This window comes from Salmo salar, chromosome 10 (genome assembly GCF_965601325.2).
Source record: "Salmo salar chromosome 10, fSalSal1, whole genome shotgun sequence".
Classification (NCBI taxonomy): Eukaryota; Metazoa; Chordata; class Actinopteri; order Salmoniformes; family Salmonidae; genus Salmo; species Salmo salar.
In genome coordinates, this window is record NC_138300.1 from 123922825 (window position 1) to 123942610 (window position 19786).

General features: G+C 39.3%; 1 protein-coding gene across 1 annotated transcript in view; it reads left to right on the forward strand.

Annotated features, from left to right (window-relative positions):
• The first annotated feature begins 371 nt into the window (after nt 1–371).
• Nucleotides 372–19786, forward strand: part of LOC106561811 (mucin-5B-like) — a 29364-nt gene continuing 9949 nt past the window's right edge. The window contains exons 1-21 of the mRNA XM_082956644.1: nt 372–473; nt 605–667; nt 793–995; nt 1139–1206; nt 1824–1938; nt 3062–3152; nt 3363–3466; nt 3637–3853; nt 4188–4313; nt 8237–8354; nt 8685–8823; nt 11871–11978; nt 12337–12406; nt 12671–12808; nt 13085–13249; nt 14805–14899; nt 16589–16715; nt 16942–17045; nt 17603–17766; nt 17932–17981; nt 18101–18201. Coding sequence (XP_082812770.1) covers nt 404–473; nt 605–667; nt 793–995; nt 1139–1206; nt 1824–1938; nt 3062–3152; nt 3363–3466; nt 3637–3853; nt 4188–4313; nt 8237–8354; nt 8685–8823; nt 11871–11978; nt 12337–12406; nt 12671–12808; nt 13085–13249; nt 14805–14899; nt 16589–16715; nt 16942–17045; nt 17603–17766; nt 17932–17981; nt 18101–18201 — 2436 coding nt within the window. The 5' untranslated portion in view covers nt 372–403. The remainder of the gene's footprint in view (nt 474–604; nt 668–792; nt 996–1138; nt 1207–1823; nt 1939–3061; nt 3153–3362; nt 3467–3636; nt 3854–4187; nt 4314–8236; nt 8355–8684; nt 8824–11870; nt 11979–12336; nt 12407–12670; nt 12809–13084; nt 13250–14804; nt 14900–16588; nt 16716–16941; nt 17046–17602; nt 17767–17931; nt 17982–18100; nt 18202–19786) is intronic.

Here is a 19786-nt window from a genome sequence, read left to right on the forward strand (position 1 = left end):
ATCTCAATTTTCTCATGTCTTAAACATCCTTCTTTAACCTGTCTCCTTCCCTTCATCTACACTGATTGAAGTGGATTTAACAGGTGAGATCAACAAGGGATCATAGGCTTCACCTGGATTCTTAATGTTATGTACACTCATTTTATAGAGAACACATTTGGGACGTACCCTACTTCTCAGGAATATTGATAGTGATCTAAGGATTATTATGATAGAAACGTTAAACATTACCCTCCTTAGATACAGAATCAAGTATCACAGAATCATCAAGGTACTTCCTTGAGTGTAGGTACTTCCTTGAGTGTAGCAGTTTAAAAGCAGGCAACTGGTGCCTCACAGTATCAGTAGGAACAGGGAGAATACCTGTTCAGGTGGACCAGGACGACTCGTTAGAAGAACCATCATGGCACTCCAATGGGTGAAGCCGTGGATCGCTCTCGTCTTCGGACTATCTGCTGCACATTCTTGGACTGGTAAGAAAAGATAAGACAAGATATGATGAAATACAATTTATCACTTTAGGATAACCCATGTAGAATAGTCTAGAAACTAAAGAAAAGCTGGGTTACAATCAAAATAAGACTTGTTCCATGTCTATTTCCAGGTATGATTCCAGATATGACTTCCATTGGGAGTCTATATGATTCCAAACTGCAAATCTTATCAGGTAATTTGTTGTTGTTGAATATATGTCACCTAATATTCAAATATCTATATTCTACTGTACTGTTATACTATACAGCTTATATTCAGAGATGGATGCAACTATACTGTACATTTCCCCCCATGCAGCAGGAGTGAGTCCAGCTCATAACGGGCAGGTTTGCAGCACATGGGGTAACTACCACTACAAAACCTACGATGGAGACTTCTTCCAGCTGCCCTACACCTGTAACTACGTGCTGTCGTCATTGTGTAAGAGCAGCAGCGGCTACGAGGCCTTTAACATTCAGCTGCAGCGCGGGGAGGTAGATGGGCTGCCCACCATCACCAAGGTATTCCTTTGTGATCAGTCGTTTGTTTTACATTGCACTATTGATTAATTGTGTTTAATGCTCTATGATCTTAATGTAAGGTGACCTTGAGGGTCCTGAAAGGCGTCTGTCAAATAAAATGTCCTACTGTTATTATTATTAAGGTTTCTTTGAAGCTGGATGGAACCTTCGTGGAGCTGGCCAACGGTAACGTCAGCGTCAACGGATTAAAGTGAGTTCCCAGTCTAGTCAACAATGGATCTCAGATGTGTAAAACTATTGGCTCTTAGATGTGTAAAATATATAGTAATACAGGAAGTAAATGATACGGGGGTTTGTTATCACATAACTACATCCAATGGGATTAATTTTATTCAGCATTTATCATATGTAGGAAAAAAAAGAATGGGAAGTATTTTATTTTTCACTTCACTTGCATTCAGTTGCTACTTTTGTACAAAGACTTGAGGTAAAATTCACGAGTTAAAAAAAATGGATGCAGTGTTGCATCAACATTAACTTATCTTGAGATCAACTTTTTGCTGTTTTAACATAATCTACATAATGTCAGTTTCAACGGGCAACAGTGAGTTAGTTCATCAGCGATCTAAAAGCATTCAGAGGTAAAACTCCCATTCTGAAGTTTAGTTGATGTGCATTTACAGATGAAAGTTATCAAGCTGAAATTCCATTTGATGAAATCCTACTGTATACAGACATGTTTACCTAGTACAGTCTCAATAGGGGAGGAAGAAAAATACAAAGAAAATACTTTAAAGGACAATTTCGACCCTCGTTGAAATACCGACTCTCCTCTCTGATGAACACTTTATTGTTTTGTCCCCCTAGGGTCACCATACCATTTGGTCAGTTTAACATCTTCATTGAGAGGACTGTTTCCTATGTGAAGATCACAGCCAAGCTGGGGTTAGTCGTCATGTGGAATGAAGATGATTCCCTCTGGGTATGTGTTCAGTATGCTTACTCATTTCCATACGTCTTCTGTTACACTACAGTGATATGTGGTTGTTTCACCTGCTTTGGTTCAATACACTGATTTTAAATCACTCTGGATGAGAGTGTCTGCTAAATGTCAAATGTAAATGTGATGCTTTTCTGCAATATTCTGGTCCTGATGAAAACTGTCTGTAGTTAGCTAGTGACTGTTGGGAACATCAGTGATAGAGGAACTGTTGGGAACATCAGTGTTAGAGGAACTGTTGGGAACATCAGTGATAAAGGAACTGTTGGGATAAGAGTGGGAACATCAGTGTTAGAGGAACTGTTGGGATAAGAGTTGGAACATCAGTGTTAGAGGAACTGTTGGGAACATCAGTGTTAGTGGAACTATTGGGAACATCAGTGTTAGAGGAACTGTTGTGATAAGAGTGGGAACATCAGTGTTAGAGGAACTGTTGGGATAAGAGTGGGAACATCAGTGTTAGAGGAACTGTTGGGATAAGAGTGGGAACATCAGTGTTAGAGGAACTGTTGGGATAAGAGTGGGAACATCAGTGTTAGAGGAACTGTTGGGATAAGAGTGGGAAAAAAGTGATGTGTACCCTTTTATATTTTTTTTAGGTAGCCTAATGCTCTGTATTAATTCTATCTGTACATACCTAACCTGAAATACGGCGCCTGTTTTGTGCTCACATTCCACTCCTTGTACTCAGTGTCATATGCCAAACATAAGTATATCAAATCAAATTCTATTGGTCGCATACACATATTTAGCAGATGTTACTGCGGAAGTAGCGAAATGCTTGTAGCACAGGTACAAGGAGTGGAATGTTAGCATAAACAGACTGGTACCAAGGCTAGAACAAGGAGTGGAATGTTAGCATAAACAGACTGGTACCCAGGCTAGAACAAGGATTGGAATGTTAGCATAAAGAGACTGGTACCCAGGCTAGAACAAGGAGTGGAATGTTAGCATAAAGAGACTGGTACCCAGGGTGGAACAGTTGATGCATGTGAAATGTCAGTACATATGAACTGCTGTAGCTGCATGGCCAGCTAGCTGTATGTGAAATCTACATATTTGCGATGCATTATTAACCCTCAGTTATCTTCCATTGGTTTTATAGGTGGAGCTGGACTCAAAGTTCCAAAATCAGACTTGTGGGCTGTGTGGAGACTTCAACGGAGTCCAGATTTACGACGAGTTTGTTAGGAATGGTAAACAAAATCACCAAATGTCTTAGAGGGGCGGATTACGCTCCTGTTCTGTTTATGAATGTATAGGTTCAATCTATGGGTTAGGAAGGGGTTACAAAGTATTTTTCAAGGTACCATTTTAAAACAGGGTTACCAAAAACACAAAATGACAGAGATTGTTTGTAAGGGGAAATAAACAGTTAAGATAACACAATGTTTATTTTCCTACAGGTGATCATCTGAAGACAATCGACTATGGTGATATTTGGAAGATGAATGGCCCAACCGAGACCTGTACAGAAATCCCTGGTCATACTGAGCAGTGTGAAGACCAGGTATTTAGAAGTCTAGAGCTGAGCTGACATTTAAGATTTCTAATTCATTACATTTAAACATGACTGTTAGTTTAAAATATCAATATCAACATCATCATGGCTGACATTTGATCAGTTCATAATCCCTCTATGTTGCCTCTAGTAATTCTTCTTCTTCTTCATCCTTTCAGACCGAACTTTGTGAGAAGCTTCTCACCAGTCTTGCCTTCAGTAGCTGTAAGGACCTGATTGCCACAGACTCCTTCATCAAGGCCTGTGCAGAAGACATGTGTCACTGTGGCAACAGCAGCAGCAGTTCCTGCGCCTGCCCCACCATGTCAGAGTACTCCCGCCAGTGTGCTCACGCAGGGGGGAAACCCCAAGAGTGGAAGACCGACCAGTTCTGCAGTAAGGGAATCTTTTTTGCATATCCTTTTTGTTTTTATTTTGGATTGTTGTTTTTATTGCTCTGTTGGTAGATTGGATGTGGGTATAAAGCCAGAGTTTTGTTGTAACTCAAAGTAAACACTTTCGACATGCAATAATGCTTTGCCTTAGGTAATCTATAGTGTCTTCTTCTTTGACATGCTAGTATTTACATTTATGTGACTGAAAACTGAGGAGCAAATCCCAATTTTCACTTAGTCTTGCAATGATGTCAATAGAAGAATATGTGAAAATTTAGAGTAATGAAGACTCAGAAACAGATTTGTGACCAGGGTTATTTGTCTGTGTTGAGCAGTGAAGACGTGTCCTTTAAGCATGAAGTACCAGGAGTGTGGTAGTCCCTGCACTGATACCTGCTCCAACCCAAAGAGGAACCAGCATTGTGAGGAACACTGCACCGACGGATGCTTCTGCCCTGCTGGTACATGCACTCATTTACTGAATACAACATCATATGTCAGCTATGTAACTATTTTAAAGTAGCTGAGTACAACATTAAATGTCAGCTAAGTAACTATTTTAAAGTAGCTGAATACAACATCATATGTCAGCTATGTAACTATTTTAAAGTAGCATTTAAAATATACAAATGCAATCTCACAGACGGAGGTTCTGCCCTGCCGGTACTGCACACTCACTGATTTTAACAGAGATGGGACCAAGTCACAATTTTGCAAGGCCTAAGCAAGTCGCAAGTCTTAACTTTTGAGTCAAGTCCAAAGTAATAATGTGTAAGTCCCAAGTAAAGTTCCACAGCTCATGTCGAGTCAAGTCACAAGTCCCTAATTTTGGGTTTTGAGTCCTCAAGTCAATGGTTAAGTGTTTTATGCCAATTTCATTGCAACTGCAATACATCAGTGATTTTGGACCCATATGTTTTACAAACTGCATCCCCCCCCACTGCCACATAGTCTTTGAAACCAAATGTTTTTTTGGGACCGATGATGCCCTGATGCAGCTGTAGCACCACAGGTCTCAGAGTGGTTGGGCAAATTGTTTTCCCTGGGGCTCCGAGCTTTTCCTAATCTGGTAACCTAACCAGGAATACATCAGGACCCTATAGTGTCTGACAGTGATTAATAAGTACTTGTGAAAAGGTATTTTTATGGGCAATGATGGGAGTGGGACCAGATTTTTGTTGTTGTTGTTGCAGATGCTCTTATCCAGAGTGACTTACAGGAACAGTTAGGGCCTTGCTCAAGGGCACACTGACAGAATTTTCACATAATCAGGGATTCAAACCATTGACCTTTCAGTTACTAGCCCAATGCTCTTAACCAAAAGGCTACCTGCCGCAAAGGTATTCCGATATTTTTGAAAAAGGTCACATGGTTTTAAAGAAATTCTGGAAAAACTCCTGACCCTTGGGTGGATGAAAACTCTGCCAAACTTCAGCAACCTATTTTAACTTCTTAATGCTGGAATCCCGGTAACGGGATCGATATGACAACAGCCAGTGAAAGTGCAGGGCGCCAAATTCAAACAACAGAAATCTCATAATTAAAATTCCTCAAACATACAAGTATTTTACACCATTTTAAAGATAAACTTGTTGTTAATCCCACCACAGTGTCCGATTTCAAAAAAGCTTTACAGTGAAAGCACACCAAACGATTATGTTAGGTCAGCGCCTAGTCACAGAAAAACTCTGCCATTTTCCAGCCAAAGAGAGGAGTCACAAAAAGCAGAAATAGAGATAAAATGAATCACTAACCTTTGATGATCTTCATCAGATGACACTCATAGGACTTCATGTTACACAATACATGTATGTTTTGTTCGATAAAGTTCATATTTATATCCAAACATCTCAGTTTACATTGGCGCGTTATGTTCAGTAATGTTTTGCCTCCAAAACCCCGGTGATTTTGCAGAGAGCCACAACAATTTACAGAAATACTCATCATAAATGTTGATGAAAATACAAGTGTTATGCCTGGAACTTTAGATTATCTTCTCCTTAATGCAACCGCTGTGTCAGATTTCAAAAAAGCTTTACCGAAAAAGAACACCATGCAATAATCTGAGTACGGCGCTCAGACACAAAAACAATCCATACATATATCCGCCATGTTGGAGTCGACAGAAGTCAGAAATAGCATTATAAATATTCACTTACCTTTGATGATCTTCATCAGAATGCACTCCCAGGAATCCCAGATCCACAATAAATGTTTGTTGTGTTCGATAATGTCCATCCTTTATGTCGAAATACCTCCTTTTTGTCCGCGCCTTCAGTTCACAAATCCAAATTCACGACGTGCAGGCCAGACGAAAACTCATAAAATTCCATTACAGTTCATAGAAACATGTCAAACGATGTATAGAATCAATCTTTAGGATGTTTTTATCATAAATCTTCAATAAGATTTCAACCTGAGAATTCCTTTGTCTTTAGAAATGCAATGGAACTCAGCTACCTCTCACGGGCGTGCACATAAGCTGAAGCTCATGCCCATCTGGCAGACCTCTCACTCAATCAGCTCTTATTCTCCCCCACTTTACAGTAGAAGCCTCAAACAAGGTTCTAAAGACTGTTGACATCTAGTTGAAGCCTTAGGAAGTGCAATATGACCCCACAGACACTGTATATTGGATAGGCCAAGACTTGAAAAACTACAAACCTCAGATTTCCCACGTCCTGGTTGGATTTCTTCTCAGGTTTTTGCCTGCCATATGAGTTCTGCTATTATCACAGACATCATTCAAACAGTTTTATAAACTTCAGAGTGTTTTCTATCCAAATCTACTAATGATATGCATATCTTAGCTTCTGGGCCTGAGTAGCAGGCAGTTTACTCTGGGCACCTTATTCATCCAAGCTACTCAATACTGCCACCCAGCCATAACTTTCCTGTACGTAGACACAACCACAGCGATTGGACAACAGAACTCACAGGGCTGAGCTTGCTTTATGCAGGTACAACTGCAATTAAAAAGTAACTCACACGGTCTATTTATGTAATCAGTATTGGGTTGTTTGATTCATTTCAGTTAATCATTTTGGATTGAAAAGGTCAAGGTAAACTGAATTTAATCACATTCACATTTTCTCCTAAAACAAATAAATGCTTATAAATAGGTTACACAACATTACCACGTGGTTTACCCTGGCCAGAGGGCCAGAGGGGACAGGGCACACAACATTACCATGTGGTTTACCCTGGCCAGAGGGCCAGAGGGCCAGAGGGGACAGGGCACACAACATTACCACGTGGTTTACCCTGGCCAGAGGGCCAGAGGGGACAGGGCACATTGGCTGTGGACTATGCAGCTCCAGGCAGCGGTTGTTATCAGTAGCATAGTCAGACTGAGAAATCCCCTTGTTTTCTTCCCATACAGTTTAGGTGTAGGCTGCTGCAACATTTCCGTGAAGAGTTCTTGCTTGGGTATATCTGGAGTGATGTGTTATCATGTTTGCTTAATACATACCGGAGGAAAGTGGAGCTGTAAGCGTTTTGCTAGATTGTGTGATTTGCTTCCGGCCTGCGCAACCTGTGATTTCTGTGAATCTGATTGGTCAAGACACAGAACAAAACGCACAGAACCTGCAGCACTCTGATTTAAAATACCAGACAGGTTTACATGCGCAAGATGACAAATCGAGTCATACAGCTCAAGTCCAAGTTAAGTCACGAGTCATAGATGCTCAAGTCAAAGTCTAGTGGGAAGTGTTTTACTTTTTGTCAAGTCTCAAGTTGCAACATGACTGGAGTCCACATCCCAGATAGGTTTACATGCGCAAGATGACAAATCGAGTCATACAGCTCAAGTCCAAGTTAAGTCACGAGTCATTAAGTTGAAGTCTAGTGTCAAGTGTTTTACTTTTTGTCAAGTCTCAAATTGCAAAAACTTGGGACTATAGAGTTCAAGTCACACGTCCCTGTATTTTAAACCAGGAAGACTGAATAAAACCTCATGTCAGTTATGTGCATAGCTGCGGGAAGTAGGGGTGCTGAGTGTCCTGCAGCACCCCTTAAAAAATCATAATAATAAAAACAATATATATAAAAAATGTACACTGGGCCTTTAATAGTCTTTAATAGTTTAATAGTTAGTGTCAGTTATGGGATCAGGTGACTAAATGTTTTGAATGTCATTTATGGGATCAGTTGACTAAATGTAATGTATTGAATCTAATTTACGGCATCAGTTAACTAACTGTAATGTATTTAATCTAATTTACAGCATCAGTTGACTAAATGTAATGTATTTAATCTAATTTACGGCATCAGTTCACTAAATGTAATGTATTTAATCTAATTTACGGCATCAGTTGACTAAATGCATTGAGTGTAATTTACGGGATCAGTTGACTAAATGCATTGAATGTCATTCTCGTAGGAACTGTGTTTGATGACATCACTCATAAAGGCTGTGTAGCTGTGAACCAGTGCTCTTGTCTCCACAACGGACAATCTTACCAGCCTGGACAATCATTCTCAAGAACATGCCATAAATGGTAAGAGCTTCATTGCGTTTATATACACTGAATTATTGTGTGTGTTGAGGCGGATGTGTTGATCCGGATGTGTTGAGCTGGATGTGTTGAGGCTAAACTGGATGTGTTGAGCCGGATGTGTTGAGGCTAAACTGGATGTGTTGAGCCGGATGTGTTGAGGCTAAACTGGATGTGTTGAGCCGGGTGTGTTGAGGCGGATGTGTTGAGCTGGATGTGTTGAGCCGGATGTGTTGAGGCTAAACTGGATGTGTTGAGCCGGATGTGTTGAGGCTAAACTGGATGTGTTGAGCCGGATGTGTTGAGGCTAAACTGACTGTCTCTCTCTGTTAGTACCTGTATCCAAGGCCAGTGGAGTTGTGTGGATCTAGATTGCCCAGCTACCTGCTCCATAGTGGGAGGTTCCCACATCACCACCTACGATGGGAAAGCCTACAACTTCCATGGAGACTGCTCATATGTCCTGTCCAAGGTAGGGATCTAACCTACTGTATGGAGTGATATTAATGCCAACTGAAAATATTGAATAAAAATGTGATTTTTTTTCAAGCAAATTCACAGTGATTCAATTCAGATTCCATGTCAGTTGGCAGTAATATGACTCCATCCTGACATGTTCTGTATGTTTAGTAGATTTAACTCCTAACTCGCTAGCGAACATGTACTGGCCCACGAACAGGCCACATCCGGCATAGGTTGCGGCTGACAGCTGGCAGTCACTTGCATTGGAGGTGCTTATAGATACCATTGCTATCACTATCCATATTAATCTCATAAATAACATCAGACTTTTCAATCAAGTTGAACCATAATGTACAGTGCCTTCAGAAGGTATTCACACCCCTTGACTTTTTTTCCCCCTATTTTTTTGTTGTGTAACAGCCGGAATTAAAAATGTATTAAATAGGAAAGAAAATTGTCCCTGACTTACACACATTATCACATAATGTCAAACTGGAATAATTGTTTTCTAATTTGTTCAAAATTACAAATTACTTTAAAAGAAAAATCTGAAAGGTTGAGTCAATAAGTTTTCAACCCCTTTGTTATGGCAAGCTTTATATTCAGGAGTAAACATTTGCTTAACAAGTCACATAATAAGTGTCATGGACTCACTCTGTGTCCAACAATAGTGTTTAACTTGATTTGTGAATTACTACCTCATCTCTGTACCCCACACATACAATTATCTGGAAGGTCCTTTAGTCGAGCAGTGAATTTCAAACACAGATTCAACCACAAAGACCAGAAAGGTTTTCCAATACCTCTCAAAGATGGGTACCTATTGGTAGATGGGTAAAAATGAAAAAAAGCAGACATTGAATACCACTTTAAGCATGGTGATGTTATTAATTACACTTTGGATGGTGTATCATTACACCCAGTCACTACAAAGATACAAGTGTCCTTCCTAACTCAGTTGCCAGAGAGGAAGGAAACTGATCAGGGATTTCACATGAGGCCAATGGTGACTTTAAAACAGTTATAGACTTTAATGGCTGTGATAAAAGAAAACTGAGGATGGATCAAAAACATTGTAGTTACTCCACAATACTAACCTAATTGACAAGTGAAAAGAAGGAAGCCTGTACCGAATAAAAACATTCTAAAACATGCATTCTGTTCGCAGCAAGGCACTAAAGTGATACTGCAAAACATGTGGCAAAGCAATTAACTTTTTGTTCGGAATACAAAGTGTTATGTTTGGGGCAAATACAATACAAGACATTACTGAGTACCACTCTTCATATTTTCAAGCATTGTGGTGGCTGCATCATGTTATGGCTGCCTCATGTTATGGGTATGCTTGTCATCGTTAAGGACTGGGAAGTTTTTCGGTATAAAAGATAAACGGAATGGAGTTAAGCACAGACAACAATCCTAGAGGAAAACCTGGTTCAGTCTGCTTTCCATTAGACACTGGGAGATGAATTCACCATTCATCTGGAGGGTAACCTAAAACACACAGCCAAGTATACACTGGAGTTGCTTACCAAAATGACATTGAATGTTCCTGAGTAGCCAAGTTACAGTTTTGACTTAAATAAGTCTTAAAATCTATGGCAAGACTTCAAAATGGATGTCTATCAATGATCAACAACCAACTTGACAGAGCTTGAAGAATGTACAAAAATAAATCCAGATGTGCAAAGCTCTTAGAGACTTACCCAGAAAGACTCACAGCTCTTAGAGATTTACCCAGAAAGACTCACAGCTCTTAGAGACTTACCCAGAAAGACTCACAGCTCTTAGAGATTTACCCAGAAAGACTCACAGCTCTTAGAGATTTACCCAGAAAGACTCACAGCTCTTAGAGACTTACCCAGAAAGACTCACAGCTCTTAGAGACTTACCCAGAAAGACTCACAGCTCTTAGAGACTTACCCAGAAAGACTCACAGCTCTTAGAGACTTACCCAGAAAGACTCACAGCTCTTAGAGACTTACCCAGAAAGACTCACAGCTCTTAGAGACTTACCCAGAAAGACTCACAGCTCTTAGAGACTTACCCAGAAAGACTCACAGCTGTAAAAACTGCCAAAGTTGATTCTAAAATTGAATGAAAATGAATGAATGAATAAAATTGTATATTTGTGTGAAATAGTCAATTGGCAACCTATCCCTTATGGGGTTAATTGACACATAAACAAACCTTGCAATAACTCACTATGGTAATTAAATTATAATTCTTCTTCCTGTGTTTTCTGCATTACACATCACATAAAGAGTAAAACAAATTATAATACTAATAAAAAATAAATAAAAAGTTAAAATCAATACATAATAGTAAATTAGTAAAAATAATATACATACATCCCTAGAGCAGTACAGTACTATACATATATACATCCCTAGAGCAGTACAATAATATATATATACATCCATAGAGCAGTACAATAATATATATACATCCCTAGAGCAGTACAATAATATACATACATCCCTAGAGCAGTACAGTAATATACATATATACATCCCTAGAGCAGGGACAATAATATATATACATACATCCATAGAGCAGTACAATAATATATATACATCCCTAGAGCAGTACAATAATATATATACATCCCTAGAGCAGTACAATAATATACATACATTCCTAGAGCAATACAATAATATACATACATACACGCACACTGTATTTACACACATACATTAATACATGCATAACATGTACAGATAAACAAATACAGAGAAATGTATTGACTCAATTTCGATAAATTAGCAAACATTTCTAAAAACATGTTTTCACTGTCATTATTGGGTACTGTGTGTAGATGGGTGAAAAAACATATATTTAATCCATTTTAAATTCAGGCTGTAACACAACAAAATGTGGAATAAGTCAAGGGGTGTGAATACTTCCTGAAGGAACTGTAATTCCCTAGAACCGAAAGTAGGCAAGTAGTAAGTAGTGTGTTACAAAAAAATCTGTTCCCTTATCCTTACTGTCATACCTTGACTTTACTATCATTCCATAACTTTTTCTGTCATACCTTGTACCATTTGTCCCCAGCAAATCAACAAGACTGCTTTCACAGTCCTGGGTGACATAGTGAAATGTGGGAAGACGGACGTTGAGACCTGCCTAAGATCTGTAACCCTGGTGACTCCAGAGTCCATGGTAAGTTAGCCTTTCTGCAGTGACACACCCACCTGATAGTGTCATATTAAAATATATCAACATCAAACCATGTTGTATATGTTCAGGGGAAAAAAGCTCAATGTTGAGACTTCTGCTGCTGTCAGTGACTCGTATCACCACTTCAGGGTTGGAGTAAATTCCATTTAAATTCCAGTCAATTCAGGCAGTCCACTGAAATTCCAATTCCAATGCTCTTCATTGTTTTTTTCAGTGAGGAACATTTGGAATTGGAATTAGGTTTACTTTTTGAATTGACTGGAATTGACTCCAACCCTGTTCCACACTCCTTATCACCTGGGGAGTCGCTTTTATTCAAGTTGTAATTTGTCACTTGCAGATGATCGTCATCGAGGCCAGTGGAAAGGTCTTTGTCAACAAGATGTTTTCTCAGTTGCCGCTTTTCATGGGTGAGTGACTGATTGATGGCTGCTTGAGAAAAGAGATACAGAAATGTGATATCTGTCTATTTTTTGTAGTCATTAATCAGTATAAACGTATGTTTGAAACCCTTCCCGTGCAGTACGTACCGTACCAGAAGTTGTCTCTTTTTATCATCTTTCTTTCCTTGTCTAGCAGCATGTAACACCATAAGCATCCCACAATAGGGAAGTGGGAGCTAAAAGTTCATGGTAAACCAGATTGTGACTAGAACTTGTGTATATTTTCCACAGCGGATGTAAAGATCTTTCAGCCCTCTACGTTCTACATCGTTGTGCATACCTCTTATGGGCTCCGACTAGAGGTGCAGATAACACCTATAATGCAGGTCTACATCGTAGCTAGCAGTTCACACAAAGAAAAAACCCAGGGTATGTTTCTCTCTGTTCATTTAACGTCTTTGTGAAAAGTTAAGCGTTTTTGGGTCTTTGAAAAGCGCTATATAAATCTCATTATTATTATTATAAAAGCTGATTGGTTATCAAACTATTGTTAATGTAACTTGTGTCACTATACCACTTGTTTGAGGGGTTCGGTCAAACCTCACCTGAAACAATTATAAATAAACTAATGATCCTTGATGCATTGCATCTTTAGTCAATTTTAGTTCAAACCACCTGTTATAATGTTTTGTACCTCTTATCCAGGTCTTTGCGGAGACTTTAACAGCGTCCAAGCTGATGACTTCAGAACCATCAATGGACTCGTGGAAGGAACCGCTGAATCATTCGCCAACACGTGGAAGAACAAAGCAAGCTGTCCTGATGTGGCACAGAGCTTTGAGATCCCATGCAGTCTGAGTGTAGAGAACGGTACTCCTTCGACCTCTTTATAAACACTAACATATGTCTAATGCAGCGGTTCTCAAACTAGGGGTCACGACCCCATGTGGGGTCACTTTATATGAAAATGAGGTCACGGCAGAATTTCCAAAATACCAAATAATATATATACACATTTATTTACATCCCTGTCAGTGAGCATTTCTCCTTTGCCAAGACAATCCATCTATCTGACAGGTGTGGCAGATCAAGAAGCTGATTAAACAGCATGACAATTACACAGGTGCTAGGGAAAAAAAGGCCACTCTAAAATGTGAGGTTTTTGTCACACAACTCAATGCCACAGATGTCTTAAGTTTTGAGGGTGCATGCAATTGGCATGCTGACTGCAGGATCCACCAGAGCTGTAGCCAGATAATTTAATGTTCATTTCTCTACCATAAGCCACCTTCAATGTCATTATAGAGAATTTGGCAGTACATCCATCCGGCCTCACAACCACTGCTGATGTCAGTGTTGTGAACAAAATGCCCCATGGTGGCGGTGGGGTTATGGTATGGGTATGAATAAGCTACAGACAAGGAACACTCTTGCATTTTATCAATGGCAATTTGAATACACAGAGATACCGTGACGAGATCCTGAGGCCTATTGTCTTGCCATTCATCCACCGCCATCACCTCATGTTTCAGCATGATAATGCAAAGTCCCATGTCGCAAGGATCTGTAAACAATTCCTGGAAGCTGAAAATGTCCCAGTTCTTCCATGGCTGCACCGTTGCACTTGAATCATTCCCACGTTGAATTCCACTACGGTATGAAACCACACACTATTGCAGAGACTTTGATATTACAGTCTGCAATCGATGTGGGTGGATAGAGGCACATGTTAAACAAAGAATTTATGCTATTTCTCGCAATCAAGAGGAAACTCTGATTAAACGACTCACAAACTCCCCAGCTTATGCTTATCCAAATGGACGTTAGCTGTGAGGGCCGAGATGCCCATGCATTGAATTGTGTTCGCTATACATGTCGGGGGATGCTATTCATGAGGACATATTGTTCTGTCTCACAATTTCTGAGCATGACATGGCACAGGGGATGTTCCGTGTGCTGCATGGCTATATTGACAAAAACAGCTTCCATATGATTGAAAGGTGGACTCTTGCACAAATGGGGAAAATCTATGGTGGGACAGCGGGCAGGCCCCTTCACTCTAGTCAAAATGGGGTCGTGGGCCAAAAAGGTTTGGGAACCCCTGGTCTAATAAAACAATACCCAAATGCGCTTCAGCCCAGTTTGAACAAAAAGGGAATTAGGTGCTCGACTGAGGGACTTGATAATACAAAAGGATTCCTTACTAGCAGTAGAAAAAGGATCACTCTGTGCATAGATCTGAGTTTATTTTCCAACTAACCATTTAAATTGTTTCATTATGTTTCGGTGTAGAGAGCCTTTATCAGAGCCTTTGAATACTTTTTGGAGATTACATTTACGTATGTCTACTGAGATGCACAATAAAGCCTAGATAAAAACTCTTTGTACTTTGTGAAATGTTGCTAATATCCAATATGTTTTACAGAGAGATATGCCAAGCACTGGTGCTCGATGCTGTCAGATCGTGCAGGAATATTTTCCCAATGCCACACTGAGATCAACCCAAATTCCTACAAGGAAGTAAGTATGATGATGTTAATTAGTCAAATGCTCTTTAACTTCTATGGGCTACGTGGGACGCTAGCGGACACAGCCAGTGAAATATCAGGGAGGCAAATTCAAAACAACAAAATGTCATAATTCAAATTTCTCAAACATACAACTATTTTACACCATTTTAAAGATACACCTCTCCTTAATCCAAAAAACATTGTCCGATTTCAAAAAGGCTTTACGGTGAAAGCATAGATTATGTTAGATTATGTTAGGACAGTGCCAACACAAGAAAAACCACACAGCCATTTTCCAAGCAGGAGAGGGGTCACAAAAACCAGAAATACAGCTAAAATTAAGCACTAACCTTTGAAGATCTCCATCAGATGACACTCCTAGGACTCAATGTTACACAATACATGTATGTTTTGTTCGATAAAGTTCATATTTATATCCAAAAAACCCATTTTGCGTGATGTTCAGAAAATATTTTGCCTCCAAAACTGCCGGTGTATCAGCACAACAATTTACAAAAATACTCATCATAAACGTTGATAAAATATTAAACTGTTATTCAAAGAATTATAGATAAGCATCTCCTTAATGCAACCGCTGTGACAGATTTCAAAAAATCTTCACGGGGAAAGCACACTTTGCAATAATCTGAATACGGCACTCAGAAAAATTTATCAGGCAATACAGACACCCGCCATTTTGGAGTCATCTAAAATCATAAATAGCATTATAAATATTCACTTACGTTTGATGATCTTCATCAGAAGGCACTGCCAGGAATCCAGGTCCACAATAAATGTTGTTTTTTTCGATAAAGTCCATAATTTATGTCCAAATACCTCCTTGTTGTTTGCGCGTTCAGTAAGCTACTCCAAATGTAGGAAGCGCACTGAAAATTTCATGACGAAAAGTTAAAAAAAGTTAGATTTACGTTCGTAGAAACATGTCAAACGTTGTATAGCATCAATCTATCTTTAGGGCCTTTTTAACATAAAAGTTAAATAATATTCCAATCGGACGATTCCAATGTCTTGAAAAACATTATGGAACACAGCTACCTCATCACGTGAATGCGCTCCACTGATCTCATGTCATTTGTTTTTCACCAACTTCCCGGCCTTCTTGTTCGCTCTCTGTTCACTGCAAAAGCCTGAAACAAGGTTCTAAAGACTGTTGACATCTAGTGGAAGCCTTAGGAAGTGCAAAATGAACCCTAAGTCACTGTGTGTTAGATAGGCAATGACTTGAAAATACTACAAGCATCAGATTTCCCACTTCCTGGTTGGATTTGTCTCAGGTTTTTGCCTGCCATATGAGTTCTGTTATACTCACAGACATCATTCAAACAGTTTTAGAAATTTCAGAGTGTTTTCTGTCCAAATCGACTAATAATACGCAAATATTTTACTCTGGGCCCGAGTACTAGGCAGTTTACTCTGGACACGCTTTTCATCCGAAATCGAAAATACTGCCCCCTATACCTGAAAATGTTAATTACAGAGTTATCCCAAAGCTCTAAGAATATATATTTAAACAATAATTTAAGAAGTTCTATATCAAAATTATCTATTTATCTAATCAGATTTTTCAAATACTATTGTCCTGTGCTTGTGTGTGATTTCAGAAAACAGTAGTTTTCTTCATTAACACATCTTATAACTGAACCTTCTTCTTCTTCTGTTTCTTCTTCTCTCCCTATAGATCTGCCAATATGACAGCTGTAACTGTGAGAGGAGTGAGGAGTGCATGTGTGCTGCGGTCTCCTCCTACGTCCATGCATGTGCTGCTGCAGGCGTCCTGCTCAGTGGATGGAGAAACACCACCTGTGGTAAGATAAACATCAGATACTGAATATATTTATTTATTTATTAATTAAAGAAGGGTTTCCCCTTTTATTAACCCACAGTCTCCAGGGTTTCCCCTCCTATTAACCCACGGTGTCCAGGGTTTCCCCTCCTATTAACCCACCGTGTCCAGGGTTTACCCTCTTATTTAAAAACAAAATACCCCAAAAGATATAATTAAATGTTGAATCACCATACTGTTTTCCACAGGGAAGTACTCCTCTAGCTGCCCTGACACGATGGTCTATGACTACACCATGACCAGCTGTGACCGCACCTGTCGTTCACTGAGCCAGCCAGACTTTACCTGCCAGGTACATTTACATGGACAACTCATTTCTATTAATGTTATTGATTTATTATTATTATTGTTATTATTATTCATGTTATTAATGTCTTGTGGTCTATGACGAGTTTATGATGACGTGAATGGTTGTGTGTGGTATTGTCATTGTGATATGGTTGTGTGTTTTGTTGTTGTCTTGTTGTGTAAGGGGGATACCTAGACAGTTGTACAACTGAATGCCTAAAACTGAAAGGTGTCTTCCGTGTTTAACCCAAGCCCTCTGAATCAGAGAGGTGCGGGGGGGCTGCCATAATCGACATTCACGTCTTCGGCGCCCTGGGAACAGTGGGTTAACTGCCTTGCTCAGGGGCAGAACGACATATTTTTATGTTGTCAGCGCAGGCATTCGATCCAGCAACCTTTTGGTTACTGGCACAACGCTCTAACCACTAGGCAACCTGCCACCCCAATATATTGTTGTTGTCTTGCTGTTGTCGTTGTCTTGTTGTGGATGTTTCTGTTGTTGGAGGCAAGCCCAAAGTAATTTCCCATCATGGATAAAACATTTTTTATTTAATTGAACAGTTAGACCATGTGTCTGTGGACGGCTGTGGCTGTGCCGAGGGGACCTACCTGAACGACCAGGGAGAGTGTGTCCCTGCCTCACGCTGCTCCTGCTACCATGGAGGCACAGTAGTACCCCCTGGAGAGGTCACCAGGATCTATGGGGCTTACTTGGTGAGGACTTGGTTGGCATGTGAAAGAAAGTCTCTGAAACTCTGATGGTCTTCTATGTTGTGGCTCTACTAAAATATTTAGAAATCGAATCTCTTCTTCTGAAGTCTTGGTTTACTGCAAGAGGCATGTTAAACCATGCTTAACCCCCTCCTCTTGTACCCCTCTTAACCATCCAGCTCTTGCAGACAAGGGAAATTAAGCTGTGCTGGAGAACCAAAACATTTATGTGAGTACTCTGAAATTCAGAACACATCTTTATTTGCCAAATACAGCAAATCACTTCACCACCAAGACTCTGTACTTTAGTCCCTACTAACCTATAAAGCCTACTTTTGTTCCCTACAGCCTGTGAAAAACCAATGGGTTTCTTCAACTGTTCAAGTGCAGGGCCCGGAGCCAAGGGCTCAGAGTGTCAGAAGAGCTGTCAAACACTAGACAGTCACTGTGTAAGTCTACAATGGAACATGCCTTACAACACGTTAATAAAAACATGCCTTAAAACACATTAAAACATGCCTTACAACACGTTAATAAAAACATGCCTTACAACACGTTAATAAAAACATGCCTTACGACACATTAATAAAAACATGGCTTACAACACGTTAAAAAACATGCCTTACAACACGTTAATAAAAACATGCCTTACAACACATTAATAAAAACATGCCTTACAACACGTTAATTAAAACATGCCTTACAACACGTTAATAAAAACATGCCTTACAACACGCTAATAAAAACATGCCTTACAACATGTTAATTAAAACATGCCTTACAACACGTTAATAAAAACATGCCTTACAACACGTTAATAAAAAAATACCTTACATCACGTTAATAAAAATATGCCGTGTAACTTGTTTTAATAAAAACATGCCTTACAACATATTAAAAACATGCCTTACAACACGTTAATAATAACATGCCTTACAACACATTAACTTCTTATGGGTATGTGGGACACTACCGTCCCACCTGGCCAACATCCAGTGAAATTGCAGAGCACCAAATTCAAAAACAGAAATAGTCATAATAAAAATTCATAAAACATACAAGTGTTATACATCGGTTTAAAGATTAACTTCTTGTTAATCCAACTGCGGTGTCAGATTTCAAAAAGGCTTTACCGCGAAAGCAAACCATGCGATTATCTGAGAGCAGCGCCCAGCACACAAAACATTACAAACAGTTACCAGCCAAGTAGAGCAGAAACAAAAGTCAGAAATAGTGATGAAATGAATTACTTACTTTTGAGGATCTTCATATGGTTGCACTCACAAGGCTCCCAGTTACACAATAAATGTTCATTTTGTTCGATAAAGTCCCTCCTTATATCCAAAAACCTCCATTTTGTTGGCGTGTTTTGTTCAGTAATCCATTGGCTCAAAGGCAGTCACAACAGGCAGACGAAAAATCCAAATAGTATCAGTTAAGTTCATAGAAACATGTCAAACGATGTTTATAATCAATCCTCAGGATGTTTTAAGTCATAATAATCAATAATATTGCAACCGGACAATAGCTTCGTCAATAAAAAAGAAAAACAAGAAAGTCTTACTCCCTCAATTTCTAAAGACTGTTGACATCTAGTGGAAGCCATAGGAAGTGCAATTTGAGTCAATAGAAAACTACAAACATTAAAAAATCCCACTTCCTGGATGGATTTTTCTCAGGTTTTCGCCTGCCATATCAGTTCTGTTATACTCACAAATATTATTTCAACAGTTCTGGAAACTTTAGAGTGTTTTCTATCCAAAACTATCAATTATATGCATATCCTAGCTTATGGGCTTGAGTAACAGGCAGTTTACTTTGGGCAAGCTTTTCATCAGGATGTCAAAATGCTGCCCCCTTACCGAAGAGAGGTTAATAAAAACATGCCTTACAACATGTTAAAAGCATGCCTTACAACACGTTAATAAAAACATACCTTACAACACGTTAATAAAAACATGACTTACAACACGTTAAAACATGCCTTACAACACGTTAATAAAAACATGCCTTTTAACATGGTAATAAAAACAT